We start from the raw sequence: 25,389 nt of genomic DNA, 5'->3' as shown, positions 1-25,389 counted from the left end.
AAATTATTTTTTTCAAGAAAAATATTTCCTTTGATTTAAATGCCAACTTATGGCTTCTAAAGATCGATCCTCTGTCCTTGGCAATATTTTATTTATACACATTTTATTTCTGAGAGTGCAACCCCCCCCCCCTTTCTTTTTACATGCAATTGAGACATCTGGCAACAAAATAAGGTTTTACTCAAATAAGAAATAATATCATGTCAGAAACCAAATTTCTTTCCCGTCAACAATTGTCAAAACAAAACAAAAACTATACATAACTACCTTGCACTTTGTTTCAAAACTACTGACCTTTGAACAAAAAACAAACTGTGAACTCTTTGCACAACTTTTCATGAGAAACTATGATTTTTTTCTTCTTCAAATCACTCTGTTTATACAGACCACTGACAAAATCCATCTATTTTTGCTCAAAATTACTTACTTTATATTGTTGAAGCTGAGAAAACGTACTGAAGAAGTTTACAGATTTCATATTATCAAGGTGTGACAAAAATACCCAAATATTCAAACAATCTCCTAAAACATTCACAGCTGAAAAATGAATGCATATGTTAGGCTGTATATCCATGAAAAAATGAAACCTTTTAAAGCTATTTGTTGGTGTCTGACATTTTGATAATATTATGGATCATCATGACTACACGTTTGACAACCAAATGGACCAATGTTAATTAGAAGGTACGCCAATTAATGCAAGAAAAATCTACCAAACTTAAAGCAGAAGGACTTGGCTTGATTGGTTGTAGTAATGTTGACATAATGGCATGAGGCAAAAGATGGCCACTTATCAAAACTTTCATGGCATTACCCACAAAAAATACCACCATTGAATTAAATTACTGCACTTGTTGAAAAATTGCCAAACTCCTGCACCTCTCTAAAAACCAAATTCATTGATACAGAATCTGGCAAAATTTTATTGAATTTTTAGATAACAGACAAGACATGGATATGACTCCACCTAAACTTGGAAATAGAAGAAGTACCGTTCCTTATTTCTAATCTGTCCTTGAAATTGCTTAAAAGGCCCCCTCCTCTCCCCCCCCCCCTCAAGAGAAAAACAAACCTTAGAAATAACAATTGAACAGTTGAAATTCCTTTAGTGTAGATCAGAACTGAAATCTGTGAAATTTAAGTGAAACTTTCAATTTCTTCTATTCATCCTCCCCGACCTCCCTGTCATGTTTTATAACGGTATGATAGAAACATTGAGAGTTAAGTTTTCATACTACAATAGCTACTTTTACTGTCTTGTGTTATTTAATACTTTTCAATTTCTAGCACTGCATTCTTCATAAAGTGTATCACAAATGCCCACGCAGGAATGCTTGACGGTAACTGCTCAGCTGTCAAGTTTATTGTTGATAAATTTAGGGGATATTGTTTTATAGTATTTGAATGTTTTTTTTACAACTTTTTGCAGTAGGAGATACTGAACTATTATAGATAGATATATATATATATATCTATATATATATATATGGAAAAGGGTAGGGGTTAGGTATATATATCCATATATAAGGTAGGGAGTGGGGAGGTGATGTGGGGCTTTTGAGGTTCCAATTACAGAGGTCCTTTATATAAGCAGCTCTCATTCAAGAAATAATACTGTTAACATCACAGTATTTGTAAGATTTCACATTTTAATGTGATTGGCAAAAGAGAAGAAGAGATGTCAAGTATTCTGATTTGGAAAAAAAAAAAAAAACCTGCTGGAGATGAAGAACGGAGGATACGCGGTAACGGTACTCGATCGAATGTTACAGGCTTTTGGTTTCGACAAAATGTCAAGAAGTGTACATAAACTGAATACGGGAGGGAAAAAAAAATAAAAAAAACAACAATGCCAAAAAATATCTTTGTTAACAATTCTCGATAACTTTTTTCCTCTAAACTTATTCTTTTAGTTAATATACTACAACCTATAAAGTTCTGATAATCATTCCATGAAGTTTTTGAACTAAACGTAACTGAATTACAAATGACAAAGAGAGAGAGACAGACATAGAGAGAGAGAAGAAAAAAGAAGAAGAGAGGAAAGGAAGGCAACAGAGACAGTAATATTTTTAACCTATTCACAATCTGAAAATGACTAAAGCATGCTACATTCTGTCATGCAGAATGCATACTTCTCACACACAAACGGACCAAGGGTGTAGATCTCTGACCAAGATCCTGGCCACTTGGAACATACTTCCGTTGGGACTTCACGACCCCCTTTCTCCCTCTGAACTAGACGAGGGCGTGCGTGGACTTTTTCCCCTAAAAAGGTATTATCCCTGAGGGTTCAGAGCTTCATCTAGGCTAAGCCAAAACCTTCGGGACATTCTTCTATAGCCAACAGTAACATCTGCCTCAATTTGTCGTAAGTCTCATAGGCTGGAAGGTCCAGTTGATTGAAACTGAATTAGAAAAGAAAAACAAAAGAATGTGGAAAATCCGATACGTCTCTGTCTTTTACAAAGTCCAGGCACTACAACTGCTGAAATATCTTACATCTGAAAGACTTTGAGAAAGTGCAAGACATTCCAGGTAAGGTTCTGGTTAATGGACTATGATCTCAACTGTCCTTTGAGAGTATGCATCCTGGAACTGGAATAGATACTGCCAAAGCACACGACTTGGTTCTTTATCGAAGCCAGTTTCCACCTACAGTGACAGCATCTTTAGAGAATACTGCCATTGAAAGAAACAATAGGACACTTCCACTGATGTGAAGATTGTTTAAGGTAACGGATTATATAGTGAAATGGGCGTCAGAAGGCATTTGATGTGAATATCAATCATTGCAAAAGAACCCAAAATATAAATATTAAGAGGATATTACCGACAGGGACGGAAATAACGCTGTTTCGTCCAACATTTTTAATTTGTATGATTTGCTTTACACTTTAATAAATTTGAAGAGATTCAGTCGCAAGACTTGACTTGGCATGGAAGTTAAAAAAATAGATTTATTTGCTATCAGTAACCAAGGCAACTAGCTGCTTTTACTGCGACAGTACAACTTACCAAGTGTGAGCGGTCGGCAGTCTTTCTGTGGATCTGTCGTCCCTGTGGATCTGGAACTTCTGAGGGCCGTTCATGCCTTCCAAAGAACCAAAGCCTTGCAGGGGTACTTTGGATGTTCCCGTCACAAACTGAATGAATTTGGCACGAAGAGCTTGATCGAACGAACGTAGTGCACGCCAAAACCACTGGATCTGGTCGAGGGAAAGTTAAAACATAATTAAAAACATTGGACATTGACATGCCAATCAACTTCCTGGCTAATACAGTCCCAGGGAGTCCTTGAAATCAAGCTCATTCTTAGAGCACTAAAGACAAAACCCAAATGTAAGATCAACTCAAGTGAGTGAATCCTTCATCTCTCTCTTTGAAACTTTTAGTTTCTTTAATTGAAAATTTGATTTGAAACTCCCCGGTAAGGTTCCTCTATCTAGTAAGACACATTTAGCTTTGCAATTTATTTGTATCACACTACTTGGCTAATAACAAAACTTGCAAATTACAACTACTATGGGCAAATATCTCCATATCAATAGCACAATATCCTCTTATTTTAAATTTTTGTCTCATGAACTGGATGAAAGTAGGGAAAATGAAAAAAAAAAGGTATTATTTGAAAGCATTTCTTAAAGATGTTGGAACCATTTTGAGGTTACTATGACAACAAGTGCACCTTAGACACTTAGAGCTGTAAACTCTTCAGAGCCACACAGTAACACAACGAGATGGATGACGTACTTGTAAGGAGTTACTCTGATATTTATGGTACTCTGTGTTGGACTTGAGGTCGTCGACGTCGACCGTTGGCAGGCCAGAGATGAGCAGTTCCAGTTCTTGCTCATCGAATATGCTAATGAGCCTCTTGGGTATGATGTCGTAGAATCCGTCTAAGAAGCTGTCGATCTGTTTCCGTATTGCACCCGTCATTTTCATCTGGCAGACCAGACGAACGTATTCCAGCTTGTTGTCCTCGGTAACGGTGGTGTTGGCACCGTCCGGTTTCAGGTCTCTCGTCTCCGTGACACCAAACTCTTCGATCTGAGAATGAAACGTATCCTGATTTAATATGATCTCTATATGAAGGTCCTATGTTGCAGTTACTTTCACCATACCTTGTCAAAGTGTCACAAAACTGTTTTTACTTGTAAAGTGATACCCTGAAGGCATGTAGTTCATTCTCACACATGAGAGTTCTTTCAAACACCATTGTTGCTGTCTAAGAACATTCCAGATACATCAGTGACTGGTCTGTGTAGTCTAGCACACAGATCAATTAGGTCAGGTCCTCAAGAAGCAATGTCAAAATCAACAGGAAAACAAAACAAAATAAAAACATCTGCAATGTATTACAAATTTGTCAACGATGCTTATTTGTCTTACTGTTGATACACAGTGAAAAAGAATAGTGTTTGCAATTTATCACTGAACACTGGTATCTAAACATTCCTGGAACATCATATTAGTCTCTTTTTTGTTGAAACTTCAGACCTTTCTAGAAACTTTTTGACTCAATCGCACGGCTCAAATTTTCCCTCACGCTGCCATAAACTAAAACTCTGAACGATTATAGTCTTCTGGCTTACCTCTGTGCTGAATGTGAGCTCGTAACCGAGTTCAGAGACGTGATGCTCTGAGAGGAACACCAGACCCTGATAAAATGCATAGTCTTCACTCTCCATGTCACTGTACCTGTGAGGAGAATACAAAAACAAATCAATATAAGATGGACGTCATCATCCTCATCCCCCAGCCCAGCCTAAGGCACTGACGTGATGAAACTGCAGGTTTATCTTCATGTGACACAAGGATATCAAACCGCATTAGGAATAATTTGGGGTTTAGCTGTATGTATTTACTTGTGACAAAGAAAAAGTCTCAATGTAGCAATTCAAGAACAAACATGTTACAGCATATGTAGAGCATTTCTCAAGCTGTTTGTTTATCTCTTCACACTGCTGGCTACTGTGACAGTCAACAACAGCTTGGCAACAAAGAAAAAGAACTAACACTCCTTATTATGTGAAACTACAAAATGTTACTTACGTAACCGCCTTTCCAAGTATGTGCTTGTAGAAGGATCTTGAAAAGTAACATTCCAACAACTTGTTGTCGTAGATAGCTTTGGCAATGATCCTTCCGACGAATTTGAAGTAGCTGAGATGATTCGGGTTACAATGAGATGAAGGGTTGGGGATGTAGGTGACTCTGTCTCCCGGTGATGTCCGGAACAAGGCGTACATGGGGTTAAATATTTCCCTGTTAACATGAGATGAGGAAAACAGAATAAGAATAAATAATAAGCAATGTTAAAACTTCATGAACTCAAAGGAGTTGAGGGGGGAACGGGGGGTGTCGGGGGGAGGGGGGTGTAAAACCTATGGGGTGGGTACAAACACTGAAGGTTCCATCAGTAACCATTAACTGATGAACAGACACAATTTTTGAGAGAGGGAAGAAGTTTCCGTTTTGAAAATATAAAATATGTCCATTTATCACAGGTTCTCTGCTCTGTTAACTGTGGTATCCAGCACTACGTTGCAGACCAAATCTCTATCAACCATTTCCTATATAAGCGGTTGGCAGTCAGCATCTCAGAGGAAGAAATTTTGCAAAAATATGTGAAAACTTAAAAAAGAGTTCATTCCGGACAATTACAGTATATTCCTATACTATTAAGTTTTGACGGGTCAGCAAAGTATTACAAAAGAAAAAAGATTGCTCACATGAAAAATCTCAAGACATCACTGTAATTTGTTTAAAATATAAAATGTTACAAGCAATGCACAAAGAGTGACTTTGTCATTGCAAGTTAGAAATCCAGGCCCTCATCAAATCATTTCTTTTTAAGAACAAAGAAAGGTGGTCGAGTTGAGAGACTCTTTGACCGATGTGAATAGAAGTTGTGACGGTTACTTACTTAGATATAATAAGGTACCATTCCCTTAACAGACCACCTGCATCCTGGCCCTCTTCTCCTTCAAAGACCACATAGAATTTATCCTTCCAGTGCTCCGGAGCTTTGCGGTGAAGTTCTCGGTAGGAGTCTTCGAAGATGTGTTCCCGTCGGACGTGGATGGCCATGTCCTCCCTCCGCGTGGCTTCGTCCAGATGCTCCAGCTCCTGGCGGAAGTAACGCCGCTTGACGTCAAAGTCCAGTATCCTGACATGGTTCACTAAGACTGCAAACGGACCCTCGGACAGATGGACCGTGGACTGGCGAAGAATCTGGTTCAGCACGCTACGATGCTTCTCTGTGGGACGGAGAGAAGGCAAAGAAATTATGCACAAAAAAAAATGATTTGAAGGAGAGAAATGTTTTCAAGATATAGTATTTCACTTCAAACTATAAGTTAATCCTTTTCAGGATTTAAATTAATTCACACCCATGTCCCACCGGAAGGTCTTTTTATATTTATTATCAGTTTGTTAACAGTCGCATAAAAAACTGCTAAGAAACAGGCCTTCAAGAAGATGTGTCAGGTTGGAAGGTCGAGCATGGGTCAGAACTGACGGGAAGTAGCAAAGTCTGAGATGAGACAGAAGACAGAGATTAACAAACCCTACTGTATCCCTCACGAAATACACTTACCAATTTACGTTACCTACATAGGCAACTTGTTTACCATCCTGCTTTTTGATGCTTAGGCTTATTTATGATGTGTACGGGGGGTTGGTGGGGTGAGGGGGGTTGGCTGCAGCAGAACTCCCCCTCAAAAATCCCATGTATTTATGTTAACAAAATTATAGAAAAATGATTCATTAAAGAAGGATTTTCTAGGACTTGCGAGGTAAATAAGATAAAACAAGAAGGCCATTAAATAGGGGATCTACCTGCCTTGAGCCTGTTTCACTTTTATTCATTTGAAATACAGTATTTTTTTTTGCTTTCATGCAAATGAAAACACCTGAGCTTCACAAAAACAATTTGTTTTTCTTTTCAACTCTACATTTCAGCTTTGTAATTTAATTAACATAAAGATACCTCCCCCCCTCCCCCATTGGTTGAATTAATGTCCTTCACTTTGTTATTCTCAGCTCACAGGAAAAAACTTCTTAGCTGTTGAGGATCTAAATGATATTATTACCATAAAACATTAAAACAAAAAAAAAGTCTCCAGTTTTCCTCACCAGCAAATTGTAGGAATTTTTGGGTGTCTGGCGGCATGTTGGGTGTGACGATGGACGTAACGCTATTTTCGCGCGAGAAGAAACCCGAAGGAACATTCCCCAGGCTCGGTGTGAGCGGTTGAGAGGACGAGGCCATCGATGACGGCTCCAGGAGGGGCTGAAGCAGAGAACTGGACTCGGAAATCTTAGGAGCAGCTTTCTCTGATGCGTGGACCAAAAAGAACGCCTCCACGGCGGGTTGGAGGACCAGGACTGCATGTGGGTCTGGAGTCTGGGACAACATCGTCAAACAGACACTCAGGGTGTCCCATAACTCTTCCAAACCGAGCAAGAGACTTAACCTTTCCAAATCTTCTTCCTGCTCCTTTATTAAAAAATATAGAAGAGTAGGTTAGATTTGCCTGTTGGAATTTTTTCCCCTCTGAGCAGTTTTTGGGGACAATGCTTTTAAGTCCATCAATATGCTTGATTACTATTAAACAGGTCAAACAGGACAAACGCTTTATAAGTTCATTTATTATTATAATTATTATTACACACAAATAAATGAGATAAGCTTTTATCACCTTTTCATACATTGTAAGAAACAATTATAACAAAATTATGAGTGGAGGAGACTGGGGGGGGGGGGGGAGGGGAGGACAAGGAAAATTATTCAAGGCAGATTCCAAATTAAAGTTGAAAGCATCGAGGGTTTGGATTTAACTTGTGCATGGCTTTGCAAGATATAGGAATATAGCAAAAGATAAAATATTGCTGTCTTTCACCTTATGATACATATCTCTGAGACAAATTGAGAAAAGAACCAATTTTTTTTCTATCCTTGCTGGTCCAATACAATATAGTGAATACTACAGAGAAGTGCCTTCATCTGGATATGCTTTTTATTTGTCAACATGATAACTACATACATTTCTATTATTGGGGTAAAGATTATGTTTTTATGGCCAATGCTGGGTCGGCTATTAAAACCCTAAAAAAACTTCTAAAAGCATCAAAAGGTAGTCTTTGCTATACTTCTATCCACACCCTCTTCTATCAATTGTCCCCTCCCCCCACCCCCAAAAAAAGAAAGGAGGGAAGTAATAGGCACTGTTCCGTCTTGTCCTATTTAACTCATTAATACATACATGCCTACCACAAACATCCATTCTTTCCCCCGTTTATACATTCATACCTCAACTTTCTCTTCGGAACTCTTTTTCTCTGACTTCTCCTGCTGGGATGGGACTGATGAGGATGGTGTTGCTACTGAGGGTACTGGTATGACATCAGAGGGTGGTGGTGGAGCTGGATCCACCTCCATGGGCACCTCAGAGCCGGACGAGACCGGTGTGACGATGGCACTACTGCTCGTGTCTGATGGGGCAGACGTGTCAGAGTTTGAGGTGGGGGCAGTACCGCTTGGTGTGGAGCTCGTGGACACACCAGCAGAGGACGCTGTGACAGTCTGTAACGGTATCAAAATACACAGATTGTACAGAAACCTATTTGAGAACTTTGTTAACGTAAAACACAACCATTTAATAGCAGGAACAAAGAAACATGTTAAACAAAGGCAAAAGAGTATAACATTACTAAGAGGAAGAGAAAGAGAAAGGAAAGTTGGGAAGGATTAAAAAGAGTAATGAGTGTAGATAACTAGCGCAAGAGCCAGTTACATTTGGGCAACAGATAATAGGTTAAGCCATGCTCTGTATTGTTACTTGGCATGTCGGCTGACAGGCTCTTCTTATCAAAACAATATTATGTCGTAGCAGTCTAGAGGATGCTATCTACTGAAATGTTTATTCATGAACCAGCTAATGAACATGTGAGATGAAAGCTAACATCGTGTGTCAGCCAGGATCATTGTTTGTGTACTTCTATCCACACCGATATCTGAGTAGAGATAATCAGAAGTCTTTCAAACTATTTTACTCAGATTGAACTTACTTCTGATGATGTTAGACTAGCCTGTCTCTCAGTCTCTCTCTGGGCCATCATCTCGCTGGCGCTCCTAGCTAAGGCAGCCACAGCATTGCTCATATCTGAATACTCTCCAACTGTATTCAAGGAAAAAAGGAATGAAAAATTCATCTCAGGATTTATTTTTGTTCTTTCGACAAAATTTGAGAAATAAATGTAACCACATAGTTGGTAGTGAGCAGACTAAGTAGTACCAGTACCAAACCAGGAAAAATGAGTACAAGAAGTTTGCCTTTATCCCTGTATGAGTGCAAAGTCTCGAGTACAGGTACAGCAACATTGTACTGGAGTACGAGTATGGACACTTGAGTACTCCCTGTCTGGTTGTGAGTACAACGAAAAAAGACTGAAAAGCCATAAGAGAAATGGCAATACGTGAATAATAATACAAAATATAGCATGTTTGATGAAGAAGAAAAAGGAGGTAGCCTTCAGTTGAATGGAAAAATTATAGGGTGTTGAATACAGTGAAGTATTAAACCAAACACACTCAAGTGACCTAAAATATATAAATATATGTAAATAAGTATCACAATCATCCTTACTATTAATTAGGACTGAATTTGTAAAATTAAAGTTAACTACTGCATCAATGTTTTATATCGACACTCACCGATACCTTAGACCTGTATTAAAACCTAGACTCCTAAAATTATCCTTCACAAATTACTTGACTGTGATTCTGCCAGAGAACTTCAATCTAATCTCCGTAGTTACACTGTAAAAACACCGATCATGGAAGACTAAGAAGGAACACTCACTAGGTTTTGCAAGTTTCGCCTTTGCAGCAGGCGCTACCTTGGCCAGATCCCGAAGCTGGATGATAACTTTCAGAATTCTCAGAAAGACTGTCTGGTTTGCCGTCTTGCCTGTGAACGACACCATGGAAGGAAGTCGTAGCTCAAAGCCCGATCTTTTAGATCCAGAGGCCGGGACGCTGACGACCACTTTCTTGGACTGGTTGTATCTGTCTACCAGCATTCCTGGGGTGGCTCCAGAGGAGGTAGAAGAAGATGCTTCATCTCCATCTCCTCCTTCTCCTGTCGATTCCTGATCTCTTTGCTTCCTTAGGAAAGTTGTCACCTCCATTTTCAGTTGGTTGATGTCGCTAGAATATTGATTTGAAAGGCAAGATGAAGGCAAGATGAAGGCAAGATGAAATGAAGGAAAGATGAAACGTCCTCGATAATTACACTTAAACATTTAAGCTCACGGATAAAAGTGATCACAGTGACAAAGTGACCTGCCCCCTGGTGTGGCAAACAATTTGTCACTATTTGAAAATGGATCCAACAGACACTCATTCTATTTTACAACTGCATCAATAATAAGACGTAGTCCAGACTCGTTTTGTACCAGTTACCCATGCAATAAAGGATTTTACTTCTTCAAACAGTTTCATTAAACATACCTGTCTTGCTAATGAAACTTTTGTGTCACAAGGATCCCACCCTCACACCTACCATATTAGCTTTCGTCCCACCTACCCCCTCCACCCCCCCCCCACACACACACACTCCACACTACCCAGTTGACACACACACATAGTTTGAAGTAAGACCTTGTCTATCTATTGATATAAAACTGATGGCCACTTTCGTAGTATCTTATTTTATCTGGAAAGGTTAAGAGCCTTGAAATTCTCTGAACTCTTAACATAGCTTTAGTTATACTTCCTCTTTACCTGCATAGAGTAAATCCAAGATCCTGTGCACCGTTCAGTAATAACCTCAAGACTGCCTCCCGGGTGGGGGCGTGACTTCTAGAGAGCTGCATCAATAGTGTCGTGGCTTCCTCCAGCCCATCTCCAGAACAAGTGTGAGTTGTTAAAACCTACCCAAATTTAAAAAAATTACAATTTTTTTTTTAAAATTCGTATGAAAATAACATACTAGAAATATATTCAATTTCATATAAACATTAGTAAATAAAAGAACGTAATAACGGTAAAACATGAATTGTTATTAATAGGCAGAAATTCATGCTTCACCCCCTTAACACCCCCACCCCCTCCCCCTTTTTTTTTGCTTAATCAAAAAGGTTACAGTACCAATGCAACTTGATTCATATTTTGTAGTCCTTTGAAAATTCCTGTAAAAGATGACCTTAATGTGCCTACTGACCTCCACTGCTAGTTTAAGAAGTCGCTCCTCCACCAGTGTTTTCTCCTGCACTGGTGGTTTTTCTTCCTTCTTGGGTTCTGCTTTAGCATCCTCTGACAGGGGTTTCTTAGAGTCACCGTCATCTGTTAAAATAGAAAAACATCAGCACAATCTAATAATTATCAACATTTCTCCTCTTTTTGCAGTCTACTGCAACATTATTATACATTATGTAATGGTATAAAATGTAATTTTACACAAATATTCAACTTCTTCTCACACTTTGCACTTTATAATTTTGATTTGATTTTACACTTGTTTCATTGCAAGAAAAGACTTGTTTAGAACAAATTCACACATAACTACAACACCCACCTGTTACCTCATATTGTACCTGGACATAGAAAAGATCTAAAACAACTACCCCCTCACTACCTCTAGCTGATGTGTGCCTCACAGAACTACAACAACCACCTGTTACCTCATATTGTATCCGGGCATAGATCTAAAACAACTACCCCCTCACTACCTCTAGCTGATGTGTGCCCCACAGAACTACAACAACCACCTGTTACCTCATATTGTATCCGGGCATAGATCTAAAACAACTACCCCCTCACTACCTCTAGCTGATGTGTGCCCCACAGAACTACAACAACCACCTGTTACCTCATATTGTATCCGGGCATAGATCTAAAACAACTACCCCCTCACTACCTCTAGCTGATGTGTGCCTCACAGAACTACAACAACCACCTGTTACCTCAAATTGTATCCGGGCATAGATCTAAAACAACTACCCCCTCACTACCTCTAGCTGATGTGTGCCTCACAGAACTACAACAACCACCTGTTACCTCAAATTGTATCCGGGAATAGATCTAAAACAACTACCCCCTCACTACCTCTAGCTGATGTGTGCCTCACAGAACTACAACAACCACCTGTTACCTCATATTGTATCCGGGCATAGATCTAAAACAACTATCCCCTCACTACCTCTAGCTGATGTGTGCCTCACAGAACTACAACAACCACCTGTTACCTCATATTGTATCCGGGCATAGATCTAAAACAACTACCCCCTCACTACCTCTAGCTGATGTGTGCCTCACAGAACTACAACAACCACCTGTTACCTCATATTGTATCCGGGCATAGATCTAAAACAACTACCCCCTCACTACCTCTAGCTGATGTGTGCCCCACAGAACTACAACAACCACCTGTTACCTCATATTGTATCCGGGCATAGATCTAAAACAACTACCCCCTCACTACCTCTAGCTGATGTGTGCCTCACAGAACTACAACCACCACCTGTTACCTCAAATTGTATCCGGGCATAGATCTAAAACAACTACCCCCTCACTACCTCTAGCTGATGTGTGCCTCACAGAACTACAACCACCACCTGTTACCTCATATTACTCCAGTACCTTACGTGTCTATAATATCTATCCACTAATTGACTGCAAACTAATCCGAGTACTGATTCACAATAACTGCTAAAATTCCCTAGACCTAATATTGGCCCCAAAAAAAAGTCTTTTTCTCTCTCTATTTCTCATCAAATACGTTTCGTGTACCTGTTGCAGAGGTTTCCATAGGGACAGTGGTTTCACCTCCTGGTGTACTATCTGCTGTCTCTGTTGCTTGACAAGAAGGTACAGAAATGGCCATTGCACTCGGAGCTGTCGCACCGGGCTACAGAGAGACAGAAATGAGAAGGTCAATATGTATGACTTTCGATCACAAGACAGTATTTTACTACTCATGAAACTTCTGAAATATCTATGTTACACCCTTTCTCTACTGCTTCTTCTATCCACAATGTATAATGCAAACATTTATGTGGTCCAAGAGTAAAAAAATTCCATCATCAGTGATGATGTATATATATGCAAACAAGTCATTACATGTACTGTGATTTAACACCAGCAATAGCAAATTATAAAATCAAATCATCGCATCATTTTTTCTCTCTCTTTTCAAAGCCTCTAATGAAGGATTCTCCACTCACCCTAACAGTTGAACTAGCTTGCCTCTGTGCACTACTCAAATTGGATTCCTTGTCTTTGTCCGGCAGTGATGCTGTGACCAGTGTCAGAAGATGCAGAAGCTTGTCTGTGAGCGCAGTGCTCCTCTTGACTACTGGATGCGAGAGCATAGCCAATAACCTAGCAACAGGACTCCCCTCCCAAGACGGCTCCTTGATCTCTTTACCGGATAAGAGCAGCGTCGGCTTTGACGTAGCCTTGCCTTTCCTGCCATGACTGGTGCTGTCTAGCTTCACCAGCAGCTCCCAAAAGTCCGGCTCCGACCGCTGGTGGCTGCCTTTCTGGATCGCACCGCTTTCGGGGTTCAGATTTGGTTCATTTGATTCGTTTGTGTCCATCTTCGTCGACTCATCCTTCTGTTTCATTATCCTGGCGTGCGCTAAGGGGTCGGGTATAAACTGTTGCGGGAAATCGTCGGCTAGTGCGTAGAGCGTGTCCAATACATTCTGGCAGACCATGGAGGCCGCCTGGGGATGGATGTAGACGCTACCCGGTTGCCTGTCAGAACCTTTGCGGTTCCCACGCTGAACTTGAAAAATGCTCGCTCTACAACCCAAGGCCGCATCCATGCTGACTGACAGCCAAGATGGAACTACAGCATTTTTGCCTCCTACAAAAGAGGCATCCATGTCTCCGACAGGGCTGGTTAAATCGCTCCCCTTTGTACCCTCTACTGTCCTACATGCTTTTGTTTTCTCTAAGATGCTAAGCAGTGACATGAGAATCCAGTTCCTGGTGGGCGGGTGGAAACTCAAATTACGTAACACCCGCCACAGTCGGACAAGATTAAGTTTTGATTCATTAAGGAACAGAAGCACCAGTAGGCAGGTTAACGCTTCCAAATCTACCAGCTGCCTTCCCTGTACTTGCAGACCAGAGATGTTCGTTCCTAGCCTGGACTGAGGACGGTGTGCAAAGTCGTTGGCCCAAGACGCACCGGTCCTCCGGGGTGATGACAGCCGGTAATAATTCAAACCCTGACCCGTTATTCCTGATATTCCTGAAGGCAGACAAATGGCAAGGGTTAATATTGTAACGATTCCCCAACATTGAAACAACCTTGTAAAGACTGTCAGGGATGAGCCTGGGGTAGAAAAAAATTCATGAACTGTGCAAAAATTGCGGTATAGGCTCTAGTTTGTGTATGTTACAGTGTGTTAGGATACTAGTTTTTGTCCCCGAGGTAGAAAAGAAATCACTGATATTCTGCAATTTTGCGGATAAAGCTCATACCTGGACTGTGTACTGTTCATGTACCTGACAGAGTTGTCATTAACAGCCTTTCATCCTGACTCAGAATTCTTGGCAAGACCTAACACTTCCATATCAGAGGTGAAGTGTGGACTGGGTTTCCCTGTTCTGATTTCAAATTTAATATTGTTTAACACCAAACAGAGAAAACAAAGTGAGTCTAACATTCTACTGGAAATGACTTAAAACAGAAGGACAAATTCCTATCTGAATGACAGACTGTGATTTTTAGAGTGGCTTTGTGCACGTTTTAAATGTTTTGATCTGTTACAGTAGCCAATGGCATTACAAATATTATCCATATTATGTTGCAACACAACATTATTGCTATTAATATCAGTTTTCATAGCTTGGAAAATCTGTCCAAAAACAACCATAAAGCCCGAGGCTAGGTCTTCATAGCCTATTTTGCGAAACCATCTGTAGCAAGAGTAGCCTATTTTGCATACCATCTTTACCAAGAGTAGCCTATTTTTGCATACCATCATATTTTGCATACTATCTGTACCACGTTTGGTCCGGAATAACTAACTACTAACTTCCTCCATACTTAATACAGGACAGCCGTCTGGCTGAAACACAGTGCATAGACATTATCAGCAGTGAACTTACTCCCTGTTTCCCGTATTCTCCTCTCTTGCAGAAGCTGCCTCCTCCTGATGACTCTAGCACACTCCAGTCTCAGAGCCTGTGCTTCAGCAGCTAGTTCTGCAGGGAGCAGAGCCAGCATGCTGTGATCTATGTCGGACAGGACAGACTGACGAAGGCTCCGAGGGAGGGTCTGGATGAACGCCGCAGGGTCCATCGGTTCTGAGGCCGCTGCTGTGGACGGAGGCTGGGTGGCCTGCTGCAGACGCTGCTGCTCCGCTCTTTCCTCAGCCAAGACCTGTTCGAAGAAGAAAGAGCCAAAGGTCATCAAACATTTGGTAGAGAGACATAACAACTGTCAAACACAGTCTCAATGCACTTTAGTGGCCAACATCAATGCATTTGTAACTATTTTAAAATGTACTAAAGATGAAGTTTTAAATGTTCAATGGATGCCTCAACCTTTTTTTAAAAGAAATTAATATTTTCTGGGGCGATGACATTGGGTTTTAGTGAAATAAGGGTACCAAAGCTAGAAAATTTGGCCACACGTAAATGAAATTGAATGCAATCTTTGCTCGACCATTCAACTTATTATGCAAAACTGTAACAAACTCGCCATAAAGTAGGGAAAGTCATAGAGACCATAACATTTCATTAAATGTCTTGGAGAGATGCATGGTTGACACTAAGGTATATATATATCCTGGGATTACACTAACGCTGATTTACTTGATACTACGCCTACCTCCAAACACCACGCTGCCAACAGTGTAGATTTCAGGTCATTCGAATGAAAGGTTACTAATTAATAAACCTCACTGGAGCTGTACAACCATAATTGATGACAAAATACGGTGAATCTCAGCTCTCCACCGTGAAGTGGTACGGCCACAAAAAAAAAAAAAAAAAAAAAAAAAAAAAGGGGCACCACGTCCTAAGCGTAGGGTGAACCATGAATGATTGCAATGGTATATACCTCTTCCTGAATGTGTGGAGGAAGAGCTGCAAGGAATTCTGGGTCCACTTGACTGCTGGTGGGGGTGTCGGTAGATCCTGTCGTAGCTGATGTCGTGGCTGGTTTCGGAGCTCCCGACGAAGACGCGTTGCTCTGGATGCCGAGGTGTTCTTGGAGGACCTCCTGTCGGATATTATCTGGAAGGGCTGCTAGAAACGATGGATCCACTCCCTCTGGAAGTTCCATGTCTCCTACGGGTTAAACGTAATTACATGAGAGTCAACAGGATTTCCAGGGGTCACAAAGAATTGACAATAATCATAATAATAATCATAATAATCAGCAGTTATTTTTACAACGCTTAAGCGACAGCAAATGTGGGAGAAACCCGCAAGGGCTCATGGATTACAACTAACACGTCGGGTAGCTTCCAATTCAACATTTTAACTTGAATTTGGAATCTTTTCAATTTAAAAAGTCATTTCAGATGGGAAAACCTTAGATTGCTCTTGGATGAAAAACCCACCTTACTATGACCCGGCCGGGAATCGAACCCCAAACCTCCCGATTGCTAAGCCTCATTGCTTCAAATGCCACTGCCTTTATCCACTCGGCCACAGCACCAGTTTAAGTTTACTAAGCTGTCTGGAGAATTATAAACTCGACATTCCTTGCCATGGAAACTTATTAAATCAAGTGATGTCTTTGACAGGAGGCAAATTTACTACTTTCTCTGGTGCAAATACCTAGAGCCTTGTCTTGAATTGTTTCTACTTTGGCATAACTTTAGTATATAGAGAGATAGAGAGCAAGACAGTTTAGCCAAACATATGACTGAACCATGCCTTGTTCCACCAATTATTTCGGATTTACACACAGCGGTAAAATAAAATAGAAAGAATAATAATGAAAAAATTTTTTTTTTAAAATCATCACAGAAATTACTACTTCCCTGCTGTGATTTCCTTGTGAATGTCAAAGCTTTGGAAAATCTATTTACTTTCTTCTCTATTTTATCTTCAGCAGATATTTAAAATATTTACTTCTCATTTCAAGGAACTGCAATGTACTACCTTCTCTTATAATTTTAATTGTCAGTTCCTTCATGAAGTCTGCATACACATTTCACAGGCTCTCTATGTTCAAGAATGAAGTAAATCCAAAACCAGTTTTATTTTTCAACAGATCCTGAAGTGTGATTACGAGATTAAGGGTTTGAGATTACGTTTCAGATTACGAATCTTATCTGTTCATGTCAAAGGTCAAGGTTACGAGTGGATGACACGCAACACACGTAAGGGTTTGCTATATTACAGAGCAGACCTACTATAGATGACGAATCTTGTTTCAAAACAGCCATGATTCTGCAAATCCAAACGTTGGCAAAATATTGGAATTATTTTAAGCAGGTAGAAGACAGTAAATAATTGTATCCAATCCTAGCAGGGTATCTAACAACTAATTTAAAAGTGAGCATATCTTGTCCTTTCTTTATTTACAAGTTCATCGATATAGGTTCCACCAAGTTTGAGTATTCTATACAAAAAACTTAATTTTATCATCACAATGAAGTTTCAACCGAAGCTCCATTCCAAGACATTGAGGTACGTTAAACTGAAGGATATTAAATAGCTCGATGCGGGGGTATTTTTGACGGTGCTGGTACGATGCTCATTTATCGTTGCGCACCAGTGACCATTTTGATGATACTTTCTAACATATTTGCATATTTATATGCATATTTGCATAATTACTAGATGACCCTTTCATCTCATACCTGGAGTTGGTGCGACTGCAGCCTCAGTTGCATCTGTACCAGTTCTGTGTGTGAAACAATAGTAAACGAGAATGTCATCTGTAGTACATAAGACATGAAAAAGAGGGGAGGGAGGGGGGGGGAAGACATCATTCAAATTTCTGAAGTTTGGTTTTTCTTATCCGAGCTAAATTTTATGAACTTCCCAGTGGCATGGGAGGTCTAAATGCATTGTCAGGCAAGATAAACTATCCTTGCAGATGTCAGGAAGACAATTAGTTCTTTCAAGAGTAAGTACACTTGGTTAATCCTTCCCTTCTTATTTAATCTCTCTGATCACCAAACTTTGTTGTTCAGATCATTGTAACACAAATTCAGGTTGATTAGAGGGTCAAGCAGCAAATATCCTTCATGATCTGCCTTGCAAAGGGGTACAGGTATCTCACAATAGGCCAGTGTTTGATGATTTCAAAGCTCTTTTTAAATCTCTTATTGGGTAAATAGCCATGCAATGATGTTGTTAATATTATTTGTTTCATGACATTCCAACCTCGATTGATGATTAAGACTCCCTACCAGAACGTAACTTTTCAAAGTGCACGCTTACCTTGACCAATCACCAACTGCCTTTCAACATGTTCTTGTTTGCTTAAAATCATCACTAGATCACGTGAGCTAAATGACAGATTTTCCTATTCAAGATGTAAGGTAAATTACATTTAAAATTCATGACAATTTTTCTGCTTGACAATGTTTTAATCCTTACCCAGTCGATGGCGTACCACTGACGAGGGCACTCTCAGCCATGACACGATCTCCGGTCTGTAGAGGGGTAGTGCTAGCCGCTCCGACGTTACTGGCCGTCCCCGAGAGGAGAGAGTTCAGTGTGACCTCGCCGGTGGTAGAGAGGATGGCAGAGACAGGATGCGGTCCTGACTGGGTGGTGGTGACGGTAGAGAGGATAGTCGAGGTGGCAGGGTGAGTCTCTGACTGGGTGCTGGTGACGGCAGCAGAGGTGGGGACAGTCGGTGCACCCGCAGATGCGCCTTCTGCAGCACTGTTAGTGGTTGTGATTACTAAGACAAGAAAAGAAATGAGTCAAAATCAGCTGTTACCTTTCTTTTTAATCCTCCCTCCTGCCCCCCCCCCGACCCCACTACCATACTTTCTTTTCTTCTCTAAAATGTCTGTCCTTCACTATTTCAATGTCCTCATCTCAAAGGAACAGGATTGGAGGTGGTCTTCATTCCAAATGAAGGTGACTCCGTTAAGGGGGAAGTATAAGGGACATTTATAAAACGTTTACAAGTTGGTTGGGGGAACACATTTGCAAAAGCATTCAGAGTGTGATAAAATCTGTTAAAATCACCCCCATTAACAGAGTGTGTTTGCATGGTATCACCGTACCAGTGAAAGGTGTGCAAAAGCATTGCAGTATTAAAAGGACAGGAACTATGCATTACACATCAATTGTCCTAAGCAGCATGGACAGTGCACAATGTTTGACATCCAATGACTAATACAAAAAGGGAGCAAACTGTAAAATAAATAACAAGATATTTGATGTTTATAATAACTCACCAGCAGCAACAGAAGGGACATCTGATGTGGTGGTGAGAGGTCCAACACTCCTATCATCTCCCTCAGCTGTGGATGTCTCCATAGGACTGAAGCAAACAGAGAAAAAAACATGAGCAATATTACAACAGCAAGATTACACCAGTAATAGAATACAAACAACAACAGGGAAGACAGAAAGGGTAGAGGATGGGGGAGGAGGGAGAGGGGGGAGAAGGGAGAGGGGGGAGGAGGGAGAGGGGGGAGGAGGGAGAGGGGGAGGAGGGAGAGGGGGAGGAGGGAGAGGGGGAGGGAGAGAGGGGAGGAGGGGGTAACCTCACAACAGCATGATTACACCAGTAACAGAATACAAACAGCAACAGGGAAGACAGAAAGGGTGGATGAGGAGGGGGGAGGAGGGAGAGGAGGGGGAGGAGGGGAAGGAGGGGGAGGAAGGGTAGGAGGGGAGAAGGGACACTTGATTTTTGGAGGTTGTCTTTGACTGTAAAGATGTCTAGCTTGATGCCACTTCTGAGAAATACTTTTTAATACTTAATCGGCCATGAGACCTTCCTACACACATTAATACAAGTTCCACTGTCTATGGCTACATTTGCAACAAGACACTAAATTCTGTGGTCAACTTCACTTGCTTCATGAAGACTGGGTGATTCTAATCAGTGGTGCCATCTCTATGTACTGGTCTATGATACAGGTTGATAGAGCTGGAGGTTACTTCCAACTCTCCTTTTGTAAGACTTAGTTGAGTTAGTGACTGTATTACCTATATGACAGTGACTTTTTCTACCTACATACCTCAGGGAAGAATCTACTGTTGAAAATTTGGTGTAGCATTTTCCAAAAGCTTAGAATATTGTCTATCATTGATTACTATATAGTTCCTGTGTAGAAAACTGCTATATACATTTTCACATTTGTACAGCAACTTGACCATTTTTGTATATCATTTTGTGATGCCATACAGGATAAATGATTCCCTGTACCTGGTGCTGGTGGGTGGTTCCAGTCTCTCTTCTGGTACCGTCGAGGGTGAGGCCATGGGAGTAGATGCCCCCTGAGGTTGTTCTGCCCCCTCAAAATCAGGCACGGCTGGAGGTACCTGGGGAACCCTGATGACTTCAGAACCAGCGCCTTGAGCCAGAGTTGGAGCCATTTGCAACACGGTTGTGTTTAGGAGGGCAGCTGCTGTTGCTGCAGGATAAGATAAGAATAATCACAAATTATTTATATTACTTCTTTGAAATCAATTATGCCTTATAAAATGGAAATGTCAATCTTTGTAGTAGCCTCCTAGAATAACAAACAAAACATGAGATAATATTTTTCTGCCAATGTACAAAACTTACCACATGCTTGTAAAAGTGCAGCAGTTGGAGAGGAAGAGAGGGAGGGGAGGGGGAGGGGGGTTAGCTTCTGGCTTTTACTGAATCTCGTGGCTTACCCCATGAGTCTGAAGCTGCAGGTGTTGCAGTGGGGGGGTTGGGGGTGGGGGGAGGGTTAGCTTCTGGCATTTACTGAATCTCGTGGCTTACCCCATGAGTCTGGAGCTGCAGGTGTTACAGTATCCGAGGCTTCTTCACTGGTTCCACTGGATGGTTCCCCACTTGTCTTCTCTCCGTTGTCACTGATCTATTTAATCAAGATAGATTTTTTTGCCATCTTTAAAATATCAATTACTGTTTCAAACCTACTTCTAAATGTATGCAAAGCTACTATGCAAAAACCTTCCTTTCCTCTCTTTGTAATGGACATTTCCAATCAATGAAAACTCCTGAATATAAACAAAATGGCCCAGATAGAAACCTGACAAAATTGCTGCATTTCTAACAGCAGCATGTATCAAGTTTAAGTTTTAGGACTGTGCAGACATGAAAAGCTAACTTGTTTGTACCATCTTCATATATCCATATTCATTTCAATGTTTAATTGGTACCTAAAGTAAAAAAAAAAGGTGATATTTGATAATCTTTCAAGCACTGTGTTAATGTTACCAAATAGTGATATATTTTACATATATCTGACATGAGCTTATAGCCAAAAAGTAGCACATTTTTTTGAATATTTCAAAATGAAAAAGCTCTGTCATAACACAAATTGTTAAAATGTTTCTTTACTCACAGCCAGAGAACACCCAAACCTTTTCTGGAACAGGCTTCTCTACAAACAAAGTAACCTGGACAAACCCATTACACTGAGAGGAGGGATAACAATCTCTCTTCTTTTCCTGATTCAAGGTAGTCAGCTTTAACACAGAAGATGCACAAACCAAACAGAGACCATCGCAATTTTGCAAATTTATTTCTATTCCCTTTTTGTTTCTGTTTAATGAATATTTAAATATACCTCCATCTTCTCTTCCTCTGCCTCTTTAGAGGCAGCTTTGGTAGCTTCAGCAGCGACCCCGTTGCCTTTCTTCTTCCCGTGTCCCAGTAAAGCCTTGGCCGTCGCTTTCCGGGCCTCCTCCACTTTCTTCTTGGCATCTTCTTCCGCTTGTTTCTTCAGTTTCTCTTTCCTCTCAGCTATCTCTTGGTCCCGTCTATTCTCTAAGACTTCAATGATTGGTCTCTTTAAAGCTGTTTGGACATAAACAAAGAGGGAGAGATGTTTGCTAAGACTGACTGAGCTATTGTTAAGCATACCTGGACGGTTGCAGTTATGATCTTCCCTGTGTTTTATCATACCAACTGTTCCTAAGCATACCTGGAAGGTTGCAGTTATGGTCTTCCCTGTGTTTTATTATACCAACTGTTCCTAAGCATACCTGGACGGTTATAGTTATGGTCTTCCGTGTTTTATTATACCAACTGTTCCTAAGCATACCCAGAAGGTTGCAGTTATGGTCTTCCCTGTGTTTTATTATACCAACTGTTCCTAAGCATACCTGGACGGTTGCAGTTATGGTCTTCCCTGTGTTTCATTATACCAACTGTTCCTAAGTATACCTGGACGGTTATAGTTATGGTCTTCCCTGTGTTTTATTATACCAACTGTTCCTGAGCATACCCAGAAGGTTGCAGTTATGGTCTTCCCTGTGTTTAATTATACCAACTGTTCCTAAGTGTACCTGGACGGTTGCAGTTATGGCATTCCCTGTGTTAAATTATACCAACTGTTCCTAAGCATACCCAGAAGGTTGCAGTTATGATCATCCCTGTGTTTAATTATACCAACTGTTCCTAAGTGTACCTGGACGGTTGCAGTTATGGTCTTCCCTGTGTTTCATTATACCAACTGTTCCTAAGCATACCCAGAAGGTTGCAGTTACGATCATCCCTGTGTTTCATTATACCAACTGTTAAAAGGTCAAGTTATACAAACTGTCATTATATTATACCAACTGTCAAAAGTTACAACATCAAGGGATTTTTGTATTCTTCTTTTCACATAGTATATGAATCAATCTTTGTGTTCCTTCATTTGAACCTACTACATATTATTCCTGTGGCAAATGACGACAACTCACTATAACAGAAAATGTTTATAAGTAAAAATAATATATATATCTGAGATTGCCAGAATGTACTGAAATGGAAACTATACGGTCAAACCTATACGTGCCATCAAGAATATAAATATTCATTGTGAATTCATACATGTTCAAAACTCCATTATAATCATACTTTGAAGTCAAATGTTACAGTATGGCTTCAAAAAATGCATTTTGAAGCAATTGACATGAGACAAATACAACATCTTGATTCTACATTATGCCTTGATAATGAATGCTGACTGCTCCAGGTCCACAAATATTCACCTTCTACACAATCGAACATACTCTCCCCATCCAGAATAGAAGCTTCTTCATCCCACCGTTTGTATACGGGAGTAACATTGGATGAAAGGTCAGGGTTGCTCATATAGCCATCACGAAAGGTCTGGAAAGGAATAATAGAGATGATTTACCGGTGAAGTATTTCTTGAGTACTGTGTCTTAGGGTTCTGGAAGCTTTAGGAGTATGGACAGGGAAGAAGCTTGAGAAAGTGATAATATTTTTAAACCCTATGAGTTTACCTTATTTGTCTATTTCACTTAATATGGTGCAAACACTATCTGTTATCATCTTCAGGTGTCAGACAAATCCTTCAACCAACTGTCATTTTTCACTTTCTTTCATCTTCCTTTGACTCTATCACACCCCTGCTCCTTCCCCTTCTCACCACCACTCCTTCCTCTTCCCACCTGCTCCTTCCCCCTTCCCACCCCTCTCCTTCCCACCCCCTCTTCTTCCCCCTTCCCTCCCCCACACCTTTCCCTTCCCACCCCCACTCTTTCCCCCTTCTCTCCACCACTCCTGCCCCTTTCCCACCTCTGCTCCTTCCCCTTCTCTTACCTCTCTGGTGCCATCATCTAGATTGAGGATGTCATCAGCCAGAGAGCTGGTGCCACCGAGTTCGTTGTTGGAGTTACTGACGTAAACTCTGGTTTGGTTGCCTGTCTGGGATACTTGAACTACATCACTACTAGAGGACATCCCCAGTAACCTTATAAAGAAAACAAACATGGTGTGTATTATTATACTATGCTCTCAAAACATGAGTCACACCCTCCACCTACTTCAGACACGGTGCACATTCCACCATGCTTTCAAATACGGTTTACATACAATGTTTTCAAACATAGTTTTCAATCCACCACATTTTCAAACATGGTTTACAATACACCATGCTCTCAAATACAGTTTACATTCTGCCATATACTTTTAACTGATTAGTGTATGTTTTTAACTCTGAATGCTACCTAAAGTAAACATCTATGACATTGCACACAAAGGTTCTATATTCATACCCCAAATGAAAACTGTGTTTTCAATTTCCACCATCTTCAATCATGGGTTTACCTGACACCATGCTTACAAATAGAGTTAATATTCTACTACACACTTTTAACTGGTAGTCTAGCCCCAACTGCTTCCTGAAGTAAAAGCTATGATATTTTACACATATTTTCTTCATATTTTTTACCCCAAATGAAACCAAGAACTGTCCTGAGCTCAAGTATCAAATTACCTTTGAAATTTTAATAAATTGATAAAATGATAGCCAATGATATATCTCGATATTGCTCAACTTGCAAAAACACCAGTATCAATATGCTGGTCTTAGTAACAAATCACCCTCGTTATGAGCCGTAAAACAGGATGAAAAATTTGGTCAAAATGTATTACTTGAACGAGAAACAAAAGAGAATGCTTTTCTCAAAGCAGGAATGCACATTGCAAATATACTTTCTTTCCATTAATGTCAGCAACGTGCTTTCCAAGCTCTGTTTACTGTACGTCGTCGTAATTTTTACCACCCAATCACCTCCAGAAACATTTAACCCCTATGTCCACCCTCTACCCCACAGATATCAAAATTTCCCTACATGTTCATGTAAGCTTGAAGCATTGTGCTGCTTAATCACACCTACCGTAAGACTGCCGAGACACTCAGCGGCCTGTGAGCTCCTGAATGGTAAATATGAACCATCTGTGAGTTGCTGGCCCCTGGACGGACATGCAACCTTTGCCTGCCTCCCCTGGGCAGATTCCTAATCGGAGCTGTGCCCTGGGAAGTACTGGCTGTATCATCGGACATGTTTCGAACCAGCAGTGGATGGGTGGTGGAAGGAGTCCTAGCGGTTAGAGCACCAGCTCCTAAAAGAAAATGACAAAAAACATCAAAATGATTTTCCTGCTTTATAAATCAGTCACATGATGACGAAAAAATTATTCTTTCTTAGCATGTTAACTGAATTTTCTTAAATTGAAAAAAGAGTCAAACCAATTGAGTGGTTTCTGTATTTTCATGCTGAATTGAAAAAAAAATGAAATTAATATTTGAAAGTTACATGACCACTATCCAGAGGGCTGGAGCTATACAGTAGCAACCCTCAGTTCCTCTTATGGACAGCATTTACTGATCGACAACTCTACAACCAGGATAAACCAAAGTGCAATTGTTATGCAATTATGCAAACTTCTAACTGCATTGCTACTCAGGAGA

General features: G+C 40.5%; 1 protein-coding gene across 2 annotated transcripts in view; it reads right to left on the bottom strand.

The window, feature by feature from the left end:
- Positions 1-101: 101 nt before the first annotated feature.
- LOC139962167 (E3 ubiquitin-protein ligase HUWE1-like) overlaps positions 102-25,389 on the bottom strand; it is an 84,371-nt gene continuing 59,083 nt past the window's right edge. For both annotated transcript variants that reach the window (XM_071962127.1, XM_071962128.1), the window contains 25 exons: positions 24,815-25,040; positions 23,736-23,886; positions 23,159-23,279; positions 21,748-21,977; positions 20,937-21,033; positions 20,388-20,595; positions 19,408-19,493; positions 18,593-18,902; positions 17,848-17,891; positions 16,092-16,321; positions 15,137-15,410; positions 13,237-14,273; positions 12,803-12,920; positions 11,235-11,356; positions 10,796-10,944; positions 9,873-10,219; positions 9,079-9,188; positions 8,321-8,593; positions 7,144-7,507; positions 5,933-6,266; positions 5,059-5,271; positions 4,599-4,704; positions 3,754-4,053; positions 3,019-3,209; positions 102-2,408 (listed from right to left, as the gene is read on the bottom strand). In XM_071962127.1, coding sequence (XP_071818228.1) covers positions 2,306-2,408; positions 3,019-3,209; positions 3,754-4,053; positions 4,599-4,704; positions 5,059-5,271; positions 5,933-6,266; positions 7,144-7,507; positions 8,321-8,593; positions 9,079-9,188; positions 9,873-10,219; positions 10,796-10,944; positions 11,235-11,356; positions 12,803-12,920; positions 13,237-14,273; positions 15,137-15,410; positions 16,092-16,321; positions 17,848-17,891; positions 18,593-18,902; positions 19,408-19,493; positions 20,388-20,595; positions 20,937-21,033; positions 21,748-21,977; positions 23,159-23,279; positions 23,736-23,886; positions 24,815-25,040 — 5,744 coding nt within the window. In that variant the 3' untranslated portion in view covers positions 102-2,305. The remainder of the gene's footprint in view (positions 2,409-3,018; positions 3,210-3,753; positions 4,054-4,598; positions 4,705-5,058; positions 5,272-5,932; positions 6,267-7,143; positions 7,508-8,320; positions 8,594-9,078; positions 9,189-9,872; positions 10,220-10,795; positions 10,945-11,234; positions 11,357-12,802; positions 12,921-13,236; positions 14,274-15,136; positions 15,411-16,091; positions 16,322-17,847; positions 17,892-18,592; positions 18,903-19,407; positions 19,494-20,387; positions 20,596-20,936; positions 21,034-21,747; positions 21,978-23,158; positions 23,280-23,735; positions 23,887-24,814; positions 25,041-25,389) is intronic.

Source organism: Apostichopus japonicus, chromosome 20, assembly GCF_037975245.1.
Source record: "Apostichopus japonicus isolate 1M-3 chromosome 20, ASM3797524v1, whole genome shotgun sequence".
In the NCBI taxonomy this organism is placed as follows: domain Eukaryota; kingdom Metazoa; phylum Echinodermata; class Holothuroidea; order Aspidochirotida; family Stichopodidae; genus Apostichopus; species Apostichopus japonicus.
This window is presented reverse-complemented; position numbering and strand designations above follow the sequence as displayed.